The sequence below is a fragment of the Trichogramma pretiosum genome, unplaced genomic scaffold (genome assembly GCF_000599845.2).
Source record: "Trichogramma pretiosum strain Unisexual culture from Peru unplaced genomic scaffold, Tpre_2.0 scaffold24, whole genome shotgun sequence".
NCBI classification, from domain to species: Eukaryota; Metazoa; Arthropoda; class Insecta; order Hymenoptera; family Trichogrammatidae; genus Trichogramma; species Trichogramma pretiosum.
The window spans coordinates 369055-391797 of NW_019641611.1; the positions used below are offsets into that span (position 1 = coordinate 369055).

General features: G+C 41.2%; 1 protein-coding gene across 15 annotated transcripts; it reads left to right on the forward strand.

The window, feature by feature from the left end:
• Positions 1 to 399: 399 nt before the first annotated feature.
• On the forward strand, positions 400 to 22242 carry LOC106648342 (guanine nucleotide-binding protein G(q) subunit alpha). Of its 15 annotated transcripts, XM_014365158.2 has the most exons (10): positions 402 to 1449; positions 5853 to 6286; positions 14888 to 15072; positions 15171 to 15325; positions 15623 to 15751; positions 16411 to 16539; positions 16846 to 16975; positions 17067 to 17220; positions 18837 to 18944; positions 19348 to 19950. In XM_014365158.2, exons 2-10 carry the CDS (start codon positions 6169 to 6171, stop codon positions 19428 to 19430), a joined length of 1191 nt encoding a protein of 396 aa, XP_014220644.1. In that variant the 5' UTR covers positions 402 to 1449; positions 5853 to 6168; the 3' UTR covers positions 19431 to 19950. The 15 variants fall into 15 exon arrangements, with proteins under 15 accessions (XP_023314440.1, XP_023314438.1, XP_014220644.1 ...); XM_023458670.1 differs by lacking the exon at positions 15623 to 15751 and having other exon boundaries at positions 401 to 1449; XM_014365146.2 differs by lacking the exons at positions 16411 to 16539; positions 18837 to 18944 and adding an exon at positions 17558 to 17665 and having other exon boundaries at positions 571 to 1449; positions 19348 to 19430.
• The last annotated feature ends 501 nt before the right edge of the window (positions 22243 to 22743 follow it).

Sequence of the window (22743 nt, forward strand, 5' to 3'; positions counted from 1 at the left end):
AATCAGCGTAAAGTGGCGAAACGCCGGCATGATACCGATGGAAAATCTTTTTGGGCTTTCGGTACGGAAAAAAACGAGCGCGCGAGCGACGATCGTCTCTCGGGGACTCTCTCTTGTCCAGTAGAGTGGTTGTGCTCCATTTTTGCGCAACTATTTTCGTCGTTGTTCCGTGAAGAGACGTCGCAACGCGACGCTATTAGACATTTCGAAAGCTCTTTTGCCTTGAAGATCCAAACCGTCTGAAATAAACGGACAGATCGAAGTTGTCGTCGTCGTCGCTCTGGATCATATCATTTTGGAGCTCCCATAAAAAGGTTGAGAGCAGCTCTTCTTATAGACACAGAAGGTAGGCTCATTTGCTGCTCGGAGATTCTTTCTCGGGTTTTTCGTGCATGTAGTCGGGTACTTGGGATATGTGTAGCTGGTTTACTCGTTGTCGGTACGAGGCGGATTGCTCATCGTGGCTCGAGCTCTCGCGACTCGGCTCCGTTCGTGTCCCCTCCCATTTTCATTCCCATAAATATACACGCGCACCGATAGGGGCACACGTATACAGGCGCAAGAGGAGAATTCGCACAGCAACACACGTATAGGACGCGTCGTGTGTCCAAGTGTTGGTGCACGGATGAGACGGCATAGCCGCGCGGCCGCACACACATAAGCACAGAAACGTCGACTGTCGAGTGAGTTGCACAGGGAGGACGTTCTCGCGGCTGCTGTTCGCGTGTGGTGGTGCATGTACGTGTCGTCGCCTCGCAATTACACATTTCGTGCAGTCCAAGTCTCCTCGCCGGCGACAATTGACCCGTGGTCAACTGTTACATATAAACGCATGCCACCGTTTCGGTAGTGATTTACGTATACACAAGTTTCACACTGGCCGATGGGCATCGGCGTCGAATTCCTTCTGCGATAATCAAGTGCGTTTTCCGATTCCTCCGGTACGGCGTGTGATCGCTCCTATATAATTATACATGAATAAGAAGATCGCGAGTGTTTGTGTGAGTGTGCGCGTGTTCTCCGAACATCAGCAACGAGCCGCTAGGCCAAGAATATAAGAAAAAATACTCGTAATTCGAGAGGAAAAACAAGAAATCGTCGGGCGTGAAACTATACAACACGTAAAGCTGGACTTTCGCGTGTGATATTCTCTCTGTCCGGCCGTGCATACGCTCGCAATATGTATCTATATAATTGGCGATATTTTTGCTCAATCGTATCACGTCGGTAGTAGTGAGCCTGTGTTAACTGTGCGACAAGGGAGACCGAGAGTGCATTTTGTGTACGCCGAGCAGCCCACAAGACGACAGCTTTTTGATAGATACGAGTCGATGAAGAGTATCCGGAAGATGCAAGGTGCTGCACGCAGGGAATGACTGACTTATTCCCCCAAATGTATAGGAGCTGCAGAAACACCGAAGACGACGGCGAGAATAAGAGAAATAGCAAGTGAGTGCGTTCATCGTCCAGAATAGTGCGTGTTTATACGTATGTGTGCATGTATGTGTATCTGTACTTGTATGTGTACTTCGTACGTATATGTGGCCAGATATAGGCCTTTATATGTGCTCGTGCTGTGACTTTGCACGAGCGTGTATGTTACGGAGCGAGAAGAAGCGAGTAGTCGTGCGTTAGTCGAAAAATCATGATCGTCGATCGTTTCTTTATAATAATCGCGGACGACCAGCTCTGAAGTGTATATCTCTATCTGCTGCTGCTACTACAATACGGCTCTTCGCACGTTATGCTCTCGCCGCCGTACTTTTCTACCTCGATCGATATTATTTTCTCGCTTCTGTACTGTGTCGGTACTGCTGACGAGTACACGAGCACCGAGGCGACATAGTTCGAGCATGCTACACCGCTGGACTGGCTCCTCGTATCTCTGCCTCTATCCACTGTAGCCGCTACCTATATGGGCGGACCATAAAGGACGACGTTCGAAAAGTAACCTCAATTTTTAGAAATGCGCGTACACACGCCGTGCGTAGCTCAACTCACTCTTCCTCTCTCTGTCTCAATCGCGAAATCGTGCCTGCTACAGATGCAGCAGCAGCATCGGCGGTGCGAGTCGGTGTAGGTATATAGTTCAATGGGTGCAGCAGAAAGATCTCCTCGCTCTCTCTCCCTCTTTCGTGCTCTCTGGCGTTTGGGCGTACTTTTAAGGGTACGATTTTGCTACTGCAAGACCCCACATATGTATATGTGTGTATACGTCGAAAACTCTCTCCTTAGGCGGTCTGCCTGCCTGCATATGAATACATGCACCTTAAACGTTAATGTATAGGTTACATGTCTCAGTTGCAAATATACCAAGTCTTAGATAAATATATATACAATGTACATAGGTACACTGAGCAGCAGCTTTCAGTGTAAACACAAGCTCCCGACGAAGATCGTTTCCATTTGTACGAAAATCAGTTGCTCACGAACGGCATAACCCTCGAAGATTATTTCGTTTCTATCTTTTCCTCTCTAGCTGTATGTAAATTTGCTTCTTGGGTTTGTCGTCCAATAATGCAATGTGAAGCTTTTTGGTGCTGAACGAGCTTTTTGGAGCTGAAAAACTTGAGCGTATACGGTTATAGTCGTTCGATAGTAGCTCGCGCGGGCACGTGCCCGGTTGCTAAATTTAAAACTTGCGCCTCTCTCTTTTGGTCTCTCGTGCTGTCCCTCTGTTTCTCGTTCAGCAGCATCTTTGGGCGTTAACAGCTCCGTATTATACAAAGCGAGATAGCTGCCTAGCCTAAGCGAGAAAAGCTAAGTAATTGCACACCTAGGAAGCGGTCAAGTTGAGCTTACGCTCGGGGCTGCCGAGCTTTTTTTTCTCTTTCACTCCGAAATTGCACACAGGTTATAAAAGTGACAAAGGGAGAAAATAATAGGAAACTCGCATAGGCGCCGAGAGAAAGAGGGGAAAGAGAGAGAGAGAGAGTGCAGTAGCACGCGAAGGTGAGACATTGGACTTGACTCTTGGTCTCTTTTTCTAGCCTTCTTTCGTCATCGGATGCCAAGGGCTTCCTGCTTTCTCGCTCGCTCGCTCTCGCGTAATACCTTACACACATTCGGCTATAATCTACTTGCAGTAGGCTTGTGTGCCGTTGCTGTTGAACGCGAGGTATATAGCGGAGCGCGTTCGGGACGCGTATATCGTCATCGCGCGCGCTAGAGAGAGGCAATAATCCAATTTGAAGCTGTGCGCGCTTCTCCAGAGCGCTGCCTATCCTGTCGTATAAAAGCTCGTAGCAATACCTTGCGCGTCCCGCAGTTTGTTGTTTGCGACCGGCCGGCGCAGCTCTATACGTTTCTCCTATATACATTGCCTTGCATATCCTCGTTCTCTCTCTCTTTTTCTGTGTGCCTCGCGCCAACCAAGAGAGCAGCAGTAGCAGCGGCGGCGGCAGCAGACGGCCTCGCGAATATCGTGTGTAGTGCTTTGCATCATCTGTATATATATATATACTTACACAAGTGCAGCAGCAGCTCCTGCCCAGACTGAAGTTTGACTTTTGTTGTTCGTCGCAGTCTGTTGTTATTGTTGTTATTGTTATTGTTGTTGTTGCTGTTGTTATATTTGTTGGCGCAGAGCTGCGCAACGCAGCTTGATACAAACGAAGCATACAAAGCTGCAGAACGTACGTAACATTGCGTGCATTTATTACTTTTCCAGCGCTAGTCTTGTATGTGTTGTTGTCTTGACTTTGGCGTTCGAGAAGTCATCGCCGTAGCGATTCTCTCTGGCTGTATAACCTCTCAAGTTTCGCTGCGCGCGATTCTTCGCCTACATACATACATACACATATATACAGTCGGAGTCGATCAGTGAGGCAAAAAATCAGCAGTCTTTTTTCGCTCGTTCTCTACTTCTCTTTCGAAATCATTAAGTATAGGCATGAGACACGCGATGCAAGTCCAGCGCTAGATTCGGAGCTTCTAACATATTCGCGTATACGCTCGTATCCAGGAACGGTGTGCTTCTCTTTCAGCGTTTACGTGCGCGCGCGCGGCCTTCTGCAACGAGGTGTGTGTTTCACATACACGCAAAAGTTAGCGACAGCGGCTGGTCTCTTGGCAAAATATATATAGGTATACGAAAAAGCCGTGCGTGCGCTCGAGAGAAGCGCGCTAGCAGAGCTATATAGCAACAGCAGCTCCGAAGCCTATATCTGCCGTGTAGTAGCGCGCGCGAGATAGAAAGAGACGGAAGGTTAGCCGTGGTTACCACACCCAGCAGCAGCAGCAGTAAAGAGAGTCAAGAGAGCAGTAGCAGCAGAGGCAGCAGCAGTAGCAGCAGCTCGCCAGTTTTGCCTCCCATATACACACGTCTGACTTTCTGACACATGTATATACATATACACAGATCGCACTGGAGAAACGGCCGTGTGTGTTCTCGTCGCCTATACGTGCATACAATACCTACGTGAACGTGTAAAGCTCGCGAGTAGTGGAGCACGAGCAAATAGCCGGGAGAGAAGAGAATAAAGTATTTTTCCTTTTTCGCTTTACCTCCTTTGCAATAATCTGCTGCTGCACCGTTTTTTCTCTTTCTCTCTACGTCTGCCTCGAGCTCGAGTTGAAATTTCGCGTGTTCCGAGTGCGTCTGCTAAATACGTGTATATGTGTTCGTGTGCGTGAGCCTCCGAGCTGCTGATAATACACATAAAAGTGCAATTTTACTCTCTCGCTGTCTGTCTGTCTGGCTCGACTGTCTTGTCTGCTGCTCCGAGCTCGAGCCAGCTCACTGGCCAGGATATCCAATCAAGTTCAAGTGTCGTCTGTGTATACGTGTGTGAGTGTGTACCGGTACATTATAAGCATTACATCACGCGCCTACACAGGCCTCGTTTTATTTTTGATGATAAAAATTAGGAATACAAAATAAGCAGTGACGCGAATGTTTGAACGAATGGGTATATTCTGCCGTATGTAGCTCGTGTAAGTTTGCTTGCTTGCATGCCTTGCTTCTCTCTCTCTATCTCTCTCTCTCTCTCTCTCTCTCTCTCTCTCTCTTTCTCGTTCACACGCCTGGCTCTGTGTGCGTTTGCATGTTTGTGCGAGAGACTGAGTGCGCGCGTGTGTGACTAAACTCGTCGTCGTCGTCGTCGTCGTCTTGTGTCGAGAATCCAGCAAGCAGCAGCAGCGTCCGATTAAATAGATGTGTGTATTTGTAACGCGCCTGTACGACGACGATTACGCGCACTGATTTGCTTCATCCGCGACTGCCTCTATTTTCTTGTACAGCATCACGTGTATGAGCCTTTTTTCTTACCGTGAGCTCGCTGACTGTTATTTATACACTACTCGACTGACCAACAGACACGATTCGGGACAACGAATCGGCCAAGATTCACTCCACGTGTTTGCATGTCCGCCTTGTTTTTATTCATGTTGTTCTGTTGTTGTTTTTATCTTTAATAAGTATGTACCGGTCGAGTGGTTTATCAATTTCATCGTTGTACTTTCCCGCTGCTACTTGACTCTTGTACTCACAGACACACTTACATGCATACCTCTTAGGTGACGTACGCTACGGCTTCTGTTGCTGTTGTTATTGTTCTATGATTTTGTTTATTATTATTTTTTAATTTTCTTACCGCATCGAAGACTACGGCGACATCGATAATTTACTGATGATTACATTTTTTTTTATTCTTTTTTTTTTGAAATTATACCTAGTGTACTCACATCTATGTATTTATAATGCATTAGTGTAGACAAGTACACGGAGTTACTTAGATAGATCGTGTCAAGTGCATATGTATGCGTGTAGCATCTACACATCGACCAACCATATATTTACATCCTATTTGTGTATACGTATATCTATATACATATGTTTAATTTGTGTGCAGAGTTACCAGGACTGAAAACTGCACTCATGGCTTTTGTGACTTCCATGACCTGAGCATCAGATAAGAAGAGCTAGGATTACGATGGAGATAGACCGACCAGCGGCAGCATCGATTGTTCATTGAAGAAAAAAAAACAGATTTAAAAAGCTCAATAAACAGCGAGAAACAAACAACTGCCTTGCTTACTGATTTTGTTGAAAAATAAGCAGATACAGGCGTTACAAGTGTGCAATAAATAAAGTCAGTTGATTACGATACGTTTTACTTTGTGGCAACTTCATCCGATAATTATAGATAGGCCAGACACGCTGTAACCATGGCGTGCTGCCTGTCGGAGGAGGCCAAGGAACAAAAACGTATCAATCAAGAAATTGAACGTCAACTTAGGAGAGACAAACGAGATGCCAGGAGAGAACTCAAGCTTTTATTGCTTGGTGAGTACACGTGCCTTTTCTAATATTTTTATCCTGCTAACTTACTTCTCTCGCGCTTTACTTTTCTTTTTGTTTTTTCGTTTCTTTTTTTTTTTCTAAAATCAGAAAAGCACGAGTCAAAAAGCGATAAGCAATTGTACCGCTAGACTCGTATCATCTGCCAAATCATCATCCGGTTTCCGCTGTGACGAGTAGAACAAATCCACGCATTAACGAAGCGATAGAAAAAGCCAAAAAAAAAGACAATTGCTCAACAACCGTATTGTCTAAGTTTTAGGCTGTACCGTTCAATTCATTAAAACAAAATTCACTATTAGTAAAATTTTTTTAACGTATGGCAGAAATTAGAGAAGCTAAACTCTATATAAGTAAAACCACCATCACGTGGTAATTTGACACTCGGTTTTTTTCACTTGCCTCGCGCAAAGAACAATTTCGTAACTGCCAGCAAATAATCTGCAATCTCAAACGGATAACGCTTGAATTGAAGATTTTTGATCATTTATTAAATTGGCATTCGTCGTGCAATTTTGCGAGCGTTTATATTGCAAATTTTTTGCTTTTACTTTTTTTTACATATATATTTTTCTGTAGAGCACGGTCCAAACAAGCCAAGAGTTAGTCTCTCTCTACCAACGTATGGAATAAATTCACAGTTTAAAAACGTGAATATGCATAGGTAGGAAAGAACGTAGAGCCGAGTCCGAGAGTGAGAGCTTCGGAGCTTTTATTTTTAAAAATTGATCTAGGCGTGCTTCGAGCTTGCGGGACTACGTCACGTGTTTGCTGTAGCCACAACACATCTGCAAACGCCCGTATCAGCGTGCGAACTATATATGAGGAGTCGACGAATTTTTCACTCGAAGCAAAATAAAAGATCTCGTGCAAAAGGGAGGAGAGTAAAACGTGACAAAATCTGCACTCGTTTACATAAGTGCATGAGCCTCCGCTGGATACTCTTGAATCAATTTTTCCAGATACATGTGTCGACTATTTTTGGCAACAATTCGAGCCGCAGCCACACGCACGCGGAATAAAACTCTCGCGTACCTGTATGAAAAGAAAAGGGGAAAAATAGAAAAAAACGTTGAACTCTTCGTCGTGAAGGTATATACGAGTGAGCTTTACCATCGATACGTGCCAGCTTTCAAATATGTATAAGTGTAGCGAAAAAGAGATAGATAGCAAGAAAGACAGAGAGTCGGCCTAATACCCCATTGCTTAATAGCTGCTTGTCGATGCAGCTCTCGCGCGCAATTTTTCGTTCTGCTTGGGCCTATTGTATTACACCAACACCAGCAAACGCTTAGAACCTGACACTTGCGAAAAGAAAAAAAAAGAATCATTTATTTGAGGCGTGAGGTTGATCAGATTTCAAGAATTATGCACTCACGTGTTTGAACAATTAATTCGTCGGTCGATTCGATTATTTCATTGCTCCAAGGTCGATCAAGGTAGACTCGCGAAATCTGCCGATCGTGCGCTTTTTCACTTTCTGGCGGGGGAAAATGAACGAAAAAAGAAACGGTGCATTTCTCGCGTAATACCGGTTAAAACCGCGAGACGAGAGCGATAAGTTTTATTTATGAAAAGACGATAAATTAAGTAGCGTGGTGATAAATATACGACGCTCTCGTCATTGTCTTGTAAGGTTTGCTTCTTTTTTCTAAATTGACGTGACCGAGATAAAAAAACTGTCATTTTTCGTGCTGCAGAATCCTGTCGATCGATCGTCGACTAAAAAATCATAAATTTTTTCGATTCAAGCGGCGCCTCGGTTATCTAAACTTTCGTAAAAAAAAAACAAAAAGATCTCGCCCAGAGTAAATAAAAACAGCTGCATGGGGACGCGCCTCGACAAGAGAGAACGAAACGTTGATTAAATTTCGAGCTGAAAATCAAATTGACACTACTCGGCGCACACACAACAGCGGCACGCGAGCACATACATCTGCGCGCATTACATTAGTTTTAATAACATCACATACAGAGCAGCAATTGCTCGTAAATTTATACGCTCGCAGGCCTTTCGCTTAAAAAACGTTTTATTATTTATAAAGGCAATCATACTGGATAATGTAGTCAAGCTCGCTGTGATACTTGACGGCAATCTTGCTACACCAATTCTGCACGCTACGCGCAATTTCGAGAAGAAAAAGAAAAGGCTTCGCAGGCCAATGCCTAATTGAATGCATAATATAGATCGGCTCGCGCGCGCCGCTGCCACTCATTGTAATGTATACACAGGTTTCATTCGTCTTTACTTATGTAATTATTCGAACAAGATTTAGACGAGTCCAAAGGTCGCGGATGAGTATAACTGTAAATTACTCGATTTTTCGCTCGAAATCGAAGAAGAGAGAAAGAAAAAAAAAAAGGTTGCGTATGATAATGTTAGCTGCGGTAAAATGACGCATCGCACAATATACGGCGTTATGTATGTGATACACCGGCGATTATTATCATTGACACATATAACTCATGAGCGTTTATGTATTCCTTTCTCTTTCAATTTCGCATTCAGCTTCGAGAGCCAAGAGTCTCGTCGTATATAGTCCCGTCTGTTTAATAATTACAAGGACAGAAATTGTATTAGACGAGAGCCGCGAGCTAAGCCCGCGACGATAATGATGCGCTTGCCGACGCCGCCGCTGCTTCTATGCTTCTACCGCCAATCGGAAAGAAACGTTTAATTTACAGAGTGCTCGACTGCTGGTATCCCGTACATTTATATGAGTGTGTGTGTGTGTACTGTATATGTGTGTATGTGTGTCTACGCGAGAGCCCAACACGATAAGTGTATTTGGCTATTTCGTAAAAATACCCACGAGATTTCATAAATAATCGAGCGAGGTGTAGCGATACTCATACATACACCCATACGATACATGGGCTACCACGAGTTCTGGATGGCCGATCATAGTCGACCTTGTGTTGTAGTATACAGCTTACCTATACTCTGAGACTTTCTATACAAAAATTAATCCATTCAACTTTTGATTTCATTTCCAATTTCTCGAATAAAATAATTATTCCGAATCCGGATTGATCTAGATATCTAAATGAGCATTTCTACAAATAATTGGCAAAATTTGTCATATATTTTCTCTAGTTTTTTAATTAATACGTTTTTATATTTTTTTATTAAAGTTTTCAAAACTTTTTAAGATTTGAGCTTTGAAAGATTCAAAATATTGAATACAATTTTGAAAAAATTCACACGTCTTCTTTAAACAATTTTAAATACTTTTTATCTTATTAATTTTTTCTGTAATGCTAATCGGTATTAAGTGAAAAATATTTTAATTGGCGCAATCATCAGTTAAGTTTCACCAAAAATTATAAAATTTGAATATTATTTTTTTTGTATCCTAATGTTTTTTTTTAAGTATTACATATTCAAATGACAAAAGGAGATTAAGAGAAAGTTTCAAATGTTTTCGAAAATTTCAACACAAGGAATAAGTATTTAAGTATTTTGTGCCCTCGGGAACAAAAGAATAACTACAGAAAAAGCACCTATCAAAATGTTCATTGTTCACGCATTAGCGTGTGTTTGTGGGACATCAATGAACAATCATCAAGGTTCATTACGCGCATTCAACGCTAAAATTTTCAATCGCGATTTTAGCCTCGTATTTTTCCCATGATTTATAGAAATGCTCACATGGACTTATAACGGTGTACGTATAAAAATGCGCGATAAAACATAGTACGTATGTATAAGAAGAGAGGTATAGAGGTAGAGAGAGAGAGACGAGAGAGACGAAAGCAGTACGTTTGAGCTCACAGGTAGCAGCAGCTCATCGGTCGATCGAGTCGTTGCTTCGCTTTGATGCTCTTGCACTCACATATACTCGTACGAATTGCATCTCTTGGATATATTGATGATACATATAATGTATATATGTATCCATTCGTTCGAGTTTAATTCTGCAACTGCTAGAGATGTGAATTCAGCGTAGCCGGGACTCTACTACCTTTACCAAGCAATTTACTATTGTTATTATTGACGCGCATCTAAACGAGTGCGTCAAACGAGTGCACATACCCTCGTACCTGTAAGTTCAGCACATATAAAGCGCGTCCCTGACTTTCTTATTAATTCACGTTGTAATCTTCAGAGCATGGGATCTTTTGCTAATTGGCGATGCTGCTCATATAAGCTGCTGCTGCCCCACTACCGCGAGATGATGAATAATGTTTCGTATTTCGAGAAATCTTGATAACATTTGTGAGATTTATATTTTTGAATGAATTAGCTAATCCGTTAGAAACTCACTGTGAATCATAGTAAAATCATCTGCTAGATCGATATCATCATTAGACGCAAAGAATAAAATGTCAAGTGAAGAACCTTTCCGTATTAAATCACGGCATGTTTGACAGATCGGAAAGCGAGTACTTGAAATAAGATTATTCTACGTGATCGGGCTAGGCTTGTGTCATTATTATCCTTTTTCATCGACAATGTCTCAACAATGTATGTGACACGAAAGTTTACGTTTCATACGACAAACGTTATGTCTACGTACGATTCTCTATCGTATTACAATTTTTAAGTGCGTCGTTGCCATACTAAAGGAGAAATATTACCGGGTCAACGAACGTTTGAGAGAAAACCAACGAGTGAAGTCGCACGCTCGTGTATGTGTGTGCGTGAGCATTGATAAGGATGTCGTATACTAATTAAAAATAAAAAAGAAGAAAAAATAACAACGGAGCGAGTTTCGTCTAGGCGGAGAAAAATTATTACCCCGTGCAATGAGTGACACATTGGATCTGCCTCGGAAATGCTCTTATCGATATTATTTAGGTCAACCGAGATAATATTATTACGAAAAATCTTTACACCGCGATAGGTGGTGGCAAGTAATTAAAATTTTTTCGTGGTACATGAATTGCTACTATCCACGATGTGTCGGTGCGAATCATGTGCCTCCGATATTCCGCATTATATTTTAAACTACTACTATTTGCCAATGAGCGCGTTTAAATTGTGTATGTCGAAACGTATACGACTGTCGTTGTCATCCCATTGTAAATCGAGCGAATTTCAAAACTTGCCGCCCGATCCTGAGAAATGAGTCAATTCGCGAGAGTGATATATACGAGCGTGTGACTATACGACAATAAAATACTCACTTACCAATAAAACAGGCTAAACAAAGAGCCGATCGTCTCGTGAGCATCTACTTGAAAGAATTCATAAACGTTTTCAGCTTATCGTTACGTCGAAAGCGAGGCTAAATTTCGACGCGCTCGTGTATCGTTGGATTTTTGTTTTACTACTTTTGCTGCGCAACCATGAGCGTATATAAAAGCTCGAAAATGTTATAAACTCCCGTACTTGGATTATTGTTGCCTTGGCTGCTCGCTCGCGCCACCGCCGCCGCTGCCACCGCTGCTTGGAAATTCCTAATTTATGCGAGTTTTGGTTGAACTCTTTGCGAATACGTGTATATATAAGCGAGCACAAAACAATGTTGCACGCGAGGAGTTCAAAGCTTCTAGAGACTCAGTAGAACATAACTAGGATCAGTCCGACACGTCTGCGTGTGTATGTTTGCGCACGTTAGATATGCTCGTGTGTGATTTCTACTCGCGAAACTTCTCTCGCCGCCACGCGTGTAAACGTGTGCTCACTCTCTCTCGCATGCGCTTCTAGTCGTTATTGTAATTAATTTTTCGTACAAAATTGCATTATAATCATCTTATATATGGCAGGAAGTTTTAAGCTCGCGCGACGAACAAGTAATAGCAAGAGCAGTAGCAGCAGTTAGCTCTCGCGCACAACGAATAATGCGATTTTCCAATTTATTATTATCGCGCGCAAAAACGCTCTCGTCCGTTGTATCGCAATATATCGAGTGAATTTTATCGTCGTGTGCTCGGCTCTTTTCTTCGAAGCGTTCGAGGACGAGAAAATACGCGCGGCCGGATAAATTTTAAAATGTACACACATTAAAACTAATTCGAACGCGTATCTGCATTCCCCGAAGGCATTGCACATGTCTACTGGAAAATATTTACCCTGCGCAACGAGAAAATTAAAAGACAAGAGTCGCATGCGAGAAGGAAAAAGATGATAGACGAGCTGTACGCTTGCATGCAAATACCTATGCACATGCAGCAGTTATTATCCTCTTTTGCACTCGTGCGCCTCTATCTATGTGTATGTGTAGGTGCAAAAGCTCGACTATAGTCGTCTGAGCGAGAGAGAGAGAGATCCGGACGAGCTCATTGCCCGCAACGTCGCTGTTATTACTACTACTACTGCGACGACGACTATGGTCGGTCGGCGCGCGCACGCCTACGCCCTTATCTTCATTTTTTCTTAATGGCACATATGCATGGCGAATGATTAAACAAAAGGCAGAGCGCAACGACACAACAAAAAAAACTAAAGTAATCCCTGCGCACGTTGCGCCGAAATTTGTCAATTCACGCGCGCTCGACAAAGCTACTACCTGTACTCCCTCGCAAACGTATTGATTTTCTTCCACGTGTCATGATTATTGTTTGCATCATTATAGGCAGAATTTTGCATGTGAATCGCGACCCAACGTGATGCCCACGTAATTTGAGGAAGGAGAGAGGCACCGAAAAAGAGCGCCAGCGATAAATTGATGCGTAAACACGAAAATTTAATTTCTGTTCCAAGTAAAAGACGCGCGCAGAGATTGTTCGACGTGCATATGCAACGATTACTAAGCTCATGGCAAAATCGACTTTGATTCATCTATCTTTCTCTCGATCCCTCGATATTTGCAATCGGATTTTGCGCCCGCCAAAAGTCAATGCTTTATGACGAATAGTTGGCAGTCGCAGTTACATCAGCGCGCAGCGCGTATTAGTCATCGCCGCGGCCGCTCGCAATCACGCGCTGCTGCTGTCCATCGCGAATGCTTCATTTTTTGCTGCTTTTAAAATGCGAAAACTTTGAAGCGCTCCGTACAAGTTCATTGAACCTGCACTCGCTGCGGCTACCGAAAATCATATAAAATTACGCGCTACGCAATCGACACCACGTGCGCGAGATGTTTTTTCCTTTTGAACGCGCTGCACAGATTCGCACACACTCTATACAGATGGCTGAGTAAAGGAAGTGCAGCGGCGTGCCGAGGGCTATTTCGCGCGAATCATCTTTCCTGGCTTCGCTGAGAACTTGTCGTGAGATGCACGTTTCATGTGTGCTTTGCAGCGCACATAGATCGTATAGGTGTATAGGAGCTGTCCCCGGCTGCGAGTGAAGGCACGACGACGGCGACGCTCCCGTACACTTTGCGGTCGGCAATGTGCGCGCAGAGCAGAGCTTAATGCGGCTAACCGCACACTACTTGCGATGATACGTTATGACCGCGTACACGCCTTCTCGCCTCTTGCACGTAGGAGTGCATTTTGTTAAATCTAATTTCGCGTAATCGCGAGCTCGCGCGCTCTCTCGGCTTTTTAGCCCCCTTTCGCGGCGCGTGATTCGTCGTCTATCACGCGGCGGAATTCGGATGTTCGCACCGACCGGAAGAGCTCGCCATCTCGTTCATATAGATATATTATTTTGTATTAAAAATAAACTTATTCTGCACGATTGTTGCTCGGCTGATTCACGCCTTCGTAAACGCTCAAAGAGTTGCGACATTAATGTCAAGTGAATTCAGCCCGACACTTTTAGTGCTTTGAGAAAAATTTCTATGCGATTTGACTCGATTACGTCGAGCGATTCATAAATTGCTCGTAGTAAAGAGAAAGCTCGTTGAATGAAAATCCTCGATTCGGCTCGACGGCTTATCCAACTCGTATTCTCCCGGCCTTTTTTACAAAGCGACATTCACTCAGCTTGATGGAGATTAAAAAAAAGTTATGCCCAACTTGCTGTGCGCCGATTTATTCTCGCGTCGCAATATAATGACTGCGACGATACACTGGTACCCGCTCGCTCACCTGCACATCTATAATGTAGGTTACAGAGCGATCAGAGCCAAAAATCTTTGAGCAAGCCGGAAGTCAATTTCCTTTCGCTCTCGCAGCGGCGCCGCCAGCTGCTTAGACTCTTTTCACTGGATTTTCATTTTTCCTGTTCTTGCACTCTCTTCTACTTGGTTTTTTTTCCACGTGTTTTATCGATGCCGCAGAGAGGACGAGTTTATAATTTGACTCGGATGTATATAGAGTATAAAATTTCATTTTAAAAAGTATATAACACGTAATTTTTGCGCGCGCGCCAAAAAATTGGGAATAACCCTACGTTACAGAGGTGCATGTGCCCATGTCGTTCCGTTTTTACGGCGTTCGCTTTTTTTCCTTCTACGGTGCAGGTTGAATTTTTTTGAAAGCCCCGAAAAGAAAAAAAAACTCTCGCCTCAAAGAGAGCTATATATCGAGCGAGCGAGCGAGCGTGCGCTGTTCCTTTTTAAAAGAGGAGTTTTTTAAGCGCCGCTATCGAGCGCCAGCGCCGCGGGTATTTCCCGAGCGAAATTTCGCTCGAATAAAATATTGTCACCATCGCGGCAAGCGCTGCCGACTCGATTAAGAATAAAAGACAAGATTATGCTTACATGCAGAGAATATACTTACATCGACTTTTCGCTTTTTGTGTTGCAGGTACTGGTGAATCCGGCAAATCCACATTCATCAAACAGATGAGAATTATTCACGGCTCCGGTTACTCGGACGAAGACAAACGGGGCTACATCAAACTAGTGTATCAAAATATTTTCATGGCCATGCAGTCAATGATCCGGGCAATGGATCTTCTCAAGATTCAGTACGCAGAATCGTCGAACATTGTGAGTCAACCGGTTTTTATTAGTCGAAAGCAGAGATTTTTCGTACATTTTTTTTCTTGCAATGTTTACTAATATTGTCCTTGTTCTGTCGATATTAGGAAAAAGCCGAGCTCGTGAGGGCGATCGACTTCGAAACGGTCACGGAGTTCGTCGAGCCATACGTAACGGCCATCAAAGAGCTCTGGAAAGATTCCGGCATTCAGGAATGCTACGATCGGCGACGAGAGTACCAGCTCACAGATTCTGCCAAATAGTAAGGCGCCTTTTTCACTCATTCACGACCTTTGCGATTACACAATCATTACTTATAAATGATAGATTAACCGACAAAGATGTTTTTTCCTTCTATAAGATAGATCTAAACATAATATTTATACTTGCGCGTACTTGGAAATGTACGTCGTCGAGCTTCTAATGAGCTTTCAGAGCTCGTTCCGGATTTAGTTTTATGCATGATTATTTTGCCGAAAAGAAAATGCGGCCTCGCGCGCGCCAGCAGTTAACGCGAGTCGAAAAACAAAAACAACACCTTTGTACCTACTCGTTTCAGTTACCTCATGGACATAGACAGAGTGGCAGGGCGCGACTACCTTCCTACGGAGCAGGACATCTTACGCGTAAGGGTACCGACAACCGGTATAATCGAGTACCCGTTTGACTTGGAAGAAATCAGATTTAGGTATGATGGTCGCAAGTGTCTTGCATGCCTTTCATGTCTCTTTCGACGGCCTCGGAGAGCTTTACCGCAAGCTCAGCTTACGCGTGACGTTTGCTCTGGTTTGGACTTTTTGTGTGCGACTGCATGCGTCGAACATTCTCTAACTCTCCTCGTACGCATGCACGTGTGTTTTGTTTACTAACTTTCTGCGATACAGCCACGGAACCTAGAGTTGCCTAGGAACGGACGCCTGGAGTTGCTTTTAATTTTAAACCGTGCACTAATCAATGACCAATGAGCACGTCCGCCCGCCGGCAGTGCTATTCTCGTTCGCTTTTCGTTCTCTCGGCCTATATGTGTACACACGCACACACCCACACATACCAAAACTCACACACACACTCGCATATTGACATATCTCTGTAATTTCGCAGGAATTCGGCTATTTGTATTTTAAAATCACACGAGCTTTTGTACTCGTAAATCACGAGCAACTCGATTCTTCAGTTTTATTAATATAGTGAACGTAGCCGAGCACTGCGTTGTTGCATCGTAATTGCACTCAAGGGAACTGATACGCATTAATGTACAATATTTTTTACATTTTAAGCATGAATTAACAAATAATCTTTCAATTGCATGATTGCATGGCTTGGTTTTCGTCTATCTGTGTGTTACAGCTATCTTACTGACTTAGAGCGTATAAAAGAGCCTGACTATCTTCCTTCCGAGCAAGATATTCTACGAGCTCGAGTTCCTACAACTGGAATATTAGAGTATCCCTTTGATCTGGACTCCATCATATTTAGGTATACGAAAATAATAAAAAAAGTAGAGGAGAAAAATATACCTACTTGGCTAGAATTGGAGCTTACGGGATACTTGTCGCTTCGAATAAAGCCATGAAATTCAAGGCATCGAAATAGTTTCGATCGCCTTTATCAAATTATCTAATTAAATTGGTGTGGCATACTGTATTTAAATTTGCTTGCATTTGAAAAATCGCTTAGTTTGCCTCGTGTCAGTAGCACGGTGAGAGTGTATGACACCGTGATACATGTACATTGCGAAAAATCTCTTTGACAATTAATTAACCGATTTGATGAAATTTGCAGAATGGTGGACGTGGGCGGTCAGAGATCTGAAAGAAGAAAATGGATTCACTGTTTCGAAAATGTGACATCTATTATCTTCCTGGTAGCTTTAAGTGAATACGATCAAATTCTCTTTGAATCCGAAAATGAGGTAATTTTTTTCGTACACTGAAAGGCACGTGTGTATATTATGCAAAAATGTTTCAACGCTTTTAATAAACAACCTTTCATTTAAATTGCAGAACCGAATGGAAGAGAGCAAGGCATTGTTTAAAACGATTATAACATATCCCTGGTTTCAACATTCTTCCGTCATTCTCTTTTTGAATAAAAAAGATTTGCTAGAGGAAAAAATCATGTACTCACATCTCGTGGATTATTTTCCTGAATACGATGGTAAGTTTTCTCCAGGTATTTTCCTTTTTTCAACAAAAAAAAACTTCGGGAATCAATCTTGAAAACTCGCGTAATGATGATGTAAAGAGCTTTAAGCTAATACTGGCGTGAAGTGCTGCTTCATAGAAAATTGAGTCTTTCCAATGCCAATGATGAAAGCGTAAAACGAGCTTCACGATCATGGCCAATGAGAAGCAGACGGTCGCGCGTGTACAACTTTCGATATGATCCGGAAAATTACTCGCGGTGTATCGTTCCATTTCGGGTAAAAATTAAAAAAAAAAAAAGAGAAGAGAAAAAAACGAAGTTATGTTGTAATTTGGTCGATTCGATTTAGGTCCCAAGCAGCAACACGAACCAGCTCGGGAATTCATTCTGAAAGGATATCTGGTCTGTAATCCCGACCCCGATCGCACCTGCTACTCACACTTCACTACCGCGACAGGTCTGTTTTGCAAAAATCGTTTGCAAAAGTCGTTCAGTTCGCTTGGGGCGCAGTATTTAATTGTACTAATAGATTCCCTCCCAGCCCCCTCTACACACTTGTATTGTACAACGCAAATATTTGTCAAATTATGTTGCGCTATTAATCATCATTCGTCTGTTCCGATTTATCGCACAATTGCAGAGATAAAAGAAGAAAAAGCGAAGAGACGAGCGTCCTTGCTCGTTACAACATCGCTCGCGCCGGTCGATCGGTTGTCGTAACCATATCTATATAATCCGCACGCACACGGATAGGCTCGCGCGGGGCTTCCGCGTTCGCGAACTGTCGCTTCAGCGGCTCTCTTCGGCTCTCTTCGGCTCTCTTCCTCTTCCTCGTTCACTGCCACTCGTCAAGTTTTCTCGGGGCGCTAGTGCGAGCGCGCGACATTAATGGGATAAAGGCACGGCCTTCGCGGTAGGTTTTCCACACGCGGACAGTGTACAACGACGTCACCTTGACCGTAACACTTTATTCTCGCTCGATACATGACACACACAGCTTTTATTTAATAAAAATGATGTAATGTACACAATCGCATTGACCGGAGTCGCTGAATTTTAACTGTTTTTTTCATTTTTAAATTCGAAAATGAGGGATTACATTCACGAGACACGAAACTCATCGATAATTGAACTCGCAAAGATGTACATTATAAAGTGAGCTTGAAAATACGTTATTTAAACCCTTCTATTCTTTTCCCATAGAGTATTTTTCATAACTTTTTCTTAACATACATGTACGCAACTGTCCGTTTCTTTTTGAACTTCACGCGCGCGAAAATCAGCCGAGTGATTGTACGTCGTATATTTGTAGCGTATCGCTCACGTTAAGGCTTAATGCTAGACTTTATTGATTGAGTTTTATTATTAGAGAGTACGCATATATATGCATAAATGTTTATATTACAATACATGGTGAAGATAATTGAACGACAAAAATTAGCATTTCTGTAGAATTGTAATCGAGTACTTTTAAAGTAAGCTAAAAAAAATGAGTGAAGCTAGTTCGTAAGGTCAATTTATATATCAACATCATTACCATTCGCCTGTACGTTAATTAATCCATAATGCTAGAATCATAATCATGTAACGCTTGCACATTGGTGTATCTTGTTGTTGTCGCTGTATAGGACCTCAGAGGGATGCGACAATGGCCCGAGAGTTCATTTTGAGGATGTTCGTTGACCTCAATCCAGATAGTGAAAAGATTATATATTCTCACTTTACGTGCGCCACAGGTAGGTTCACTGCTAGTTTCATTCACGCTTTGCTGTATTGCGAATGCTAAAAAAATAATAATAAAACATGCCTGTTTGACCACATCCGGCTTATGCATGTTTGTGATGCACCCTTCATTTGCATGTCTACTTAGGTTTGACCATTCGATCCCTTGAGCTTTTGCCACGGGGTGTATAATGTAATTTAGTTTTTGAGTGATTTTATTATTAAGTTATTATTCTAGTTTTTTTTCTTTTATAAAACGAACCATGAGAAAGGGATCGATGTAAAAGACCTTTTTTCATCGCTCGTTCAATTTTATACACTTATGGTGGTTGGTATGAATTTAACGCTTTTTCTCTTCTTTCTCCCGGGGATTTTTTTTGTTTGGGAAATTATGATTTTATTGCATGCGTCCATCAGACACGGAAAATATCAAGCTCGTATTCTGCGCCGTAAAGGACACCATCATGCAGAACGCTTTGAAGGAATTCAATTTGGCTTGAAACAACCGTGAACCATTACGACGCATTGATATTTTGTTGGAGAAGAAAACGAGATGGCAGCTTCACGTAGTTAATTCGATTGATCGACACGAGCTGCGCTAAAACAAGAAGAAACGATGCCAGAATGAAACTTGTCCACTGCATGACTCTATTCTAGAAAAGAAAACAAATAAAAGTGGATATTTTAATGGAAGCGTATAAATACATCAAATGTATATGCACGAATATGTATTTTTTACAGAGATTGTGTATAAAACATGTGCACAAACGTTTTCGCTTGATAATGGACATTAATTTGAGAAAACGTGTATACATACATACTGCTATTACTATTATTATAATTATGATATATTTAACTTAATTTCTCTGTTTCGTCCCTTTTGCGCTTTCTATCTCTCTATTTATTTATTTTGCCTTGTAACATTAACCCATCTAACGACACGCTTGTGTTTTTGTTCTTATCACAGATGTACTAATAATTCAAATATAACTTCGTTGGCGATTATGAGAAAAAATCGAATTGCTGTGTTGTTGTTTTTTATTTCACTACACCTTGATTCTTACTTTGATTTTGCATGTTTTGACTTTTTGCATTTTTATTATACTAACACGCTGGATAAGTGCTTATTCTGATACCTCGTATGTATTATTTATAAAGAAAAAAACGCGTACAGTGGTAGTTAAAAGTCATACCTTTGTTGTTCAAATTAATTCATTATTCAAATTATGCGCTATCAAAAAAAGTCTTACACATGACAAAGCTGAAGCAATGAAAAATATTTCATACCAGTTACCGAATTTCTTTGCAACTATTTAATTTGAATAAAGTGTGTGAACTTTTACCACTGTGACAATTTGTAAAGAAAAGCTCACATATAATATTTATTAACTCGCCGCATATTATATTTCACAGATACGGAAAACATTCGATTCGTTTTTGCGGCAGTAAAGGACACGATTCTGCAGTCGAATCTCAAGGAATACAACTTGGTGTAGATCGTCAGGCCTTGATCGTTGCGAGTATATTAAAATGACGTTCAAAAGTTTAAGTGGCGGCTGAGCAGCAGCAGTGCTCCAGGTACACAAGAAAACGCCCAAATTTGAACCAGGTCTCCGGGCCCGTCCGCTCGTCCAAAAGAAGACGAGTTCGTTGACACCGGTGCTGGCGTAAAAGCGCAAGTCGACCATCAACCTAGTCCAAGGGTATTTCCGTTCGAAAGCTTAACGAATTCGCCGTCAAGTGATGGTAGTGAACAGCAGCAGCAGCAGCCTGCACCACACCCAAAGAGTGTGTGTGTATGTATGTTTGTGTGTGTGCGTGTGTATATGTGAGTGTGTAAGTGCGAGTGCGCGATTGTAGGCGCAATTTCAAAAATGAACGTTTGAGACGACGAACGAAAATTGGCGTAGACGTTTCTTACGTGTAACCAAATGTGGAAGCAACGGAGAAAAAATAATTGCGCTAGTTTTCACTCTTTTTTCTAATATACATTTATACATACAAAACTAGCTCTCATGTGAAGTTGTGTATATGAAATATCTATTTATAAATAAATTATATAAGAAAAACTTGAGATAAACAAGTTGACAAAAGGTCATAGTGCGTTCGTTGTGTTCAAAGGAGTATGGGTCTATGCCCGTAAAAGACTACACACATAAGGACGTGCGTGTAGTCCGTTATTTAGGTGCGCGTGCGTGCGTAATATTATATATTGTGTCTGTGTGGTGTAAATGCCTGTGTACATGTAGAATAAAAGAATGTGTCCGAGAGTTCTGTGTGGCATCGATTACTCTAGTCGCGATGATGCCATATAAATAAAAAAAGGACAAATTGCCTGGACGCATATATACATAAAGGACGTGTCGAACGAAAACCATTGGATGAAGGAAAATAAATCGGAACAGTCTCTAAATGTTATATTATTACAACATATACTATGATAAATAAATGATGGAATATACAACAAAATTGACGCTTGGCCTCTCCCTTATATTCAAAAAGAGACGTAAAAAAGAAAAAACACGCACACACACAGAAAAATAATCGTATATCCAAACAAATATATAAAAACCGGTGAAACCGATCTACTTTTTCATAATCCAATGCATTGAATTTGTTACCTTTTTATATAGCTTAGCTTAAATAAACAAAAAATATACAAAATATTAATATATACGATTAATAAAATAAATGGAAATAAAATGATGGGGAAAACCATTGAATTTGGTTGACTGAGATGTCAACTTAATTTTTTTATATATAAAATGAATCAATATGTATACAAAATAGATTATATATATGGAGGATTAAAAAAAATTATATAAGATTGAGAAGAAACTTATTCGTATTGATACATCAATAGAAAAATATAATAGGCATGTAATTTTAAAAGTATCAACAACAGAAATGAGCGTTTATCAATGATAATCGACTACTGATAAAGGAATTTTTTCAAACATAATGCGCATTTTGCCACTGACTGTCCATGTGGTATGTCGAATCCTCGCGACTTTATATGAAATAACTTTTTTAATAACATAAAATTGAAGAAAAAAACGTTTGCGTTTCAAAAATGCATTGAAAATGACCATAACATTACATTGAACGTATTGTTGATAGTTACCAGAAATACGGCAAATATGTTTTTTTTATTATTTTTGGTTTTTTTGAAATTTTTACGATGTATGATAAAAGAAAAAATTTAAAGCGATGAAAGAATGAACTTTACATACGAAATAATGATATATAATCATAAAATATGCAATATAAAGCTTTATTTATTTTTTTTCATCAATAATAAGCTAAATGAAAATTAATTAACGAAAAATAAATTAATGAGTGAAAAAAATAATAGGAAAATCGGTGCAAGAAACTTATTTTTTGCTATTTATTACAGTCTGTGAGGCGAGTGACAGCAATTCTAGTGCCATTTTCTACTGTGGCGTATTTTTATCACGTTTCCTTTTTGTCATTTTATTTTTGTTTTATACCAATAAGTTGTCATGTAATATAAAAATTTTCCTAGAAAAGCTGAGTTCTTTTCTAAATGAAATCCAACGCAGGATTTATTTTACATAAAATTCGTGTGTACGATGGTGGAAAACCTTTTTATTATAAAATATTAAAGGAGTACTAAACTAGTACATATTAATACCTATCAATCGTTTCTGCATTTTTGTGTCAATTTACGTACATTTTTATTTGAAAATAGTAAAGAGTTTCAGTTTAGTAATAAAAAAAGTTTCGTGATGGTATAAAAAATAACCGAGACATTTTGAGATACAGAGAAGAATCAATGCCTCTATACTATAA

Bases quoted from the DNA above. Each gene is read 5' to 3' on its own strand.
- LOC106648342 (XM_014365158.2), top strand. From the start codon at position 6,169: ATGGCGTGCTGCCTGTCGGAGGAGGCCAAGGAACAAAAACGTATCAAT. The intron at 6,287-14,887 runs GTGAGTACACGT...TTTGTGTTGCAG, and splicing joins ACTCAAGCTTTTATTGCTTG to GTACTGGTGAATCCGGCAAA. The intron at 17,221-18,836 runs GTAAGTTTTCTC...GTCGCTGTATAG, and splicing joins TTATTTTCCTGAATACGATG to GACCTCAGAGGGATGCGACA.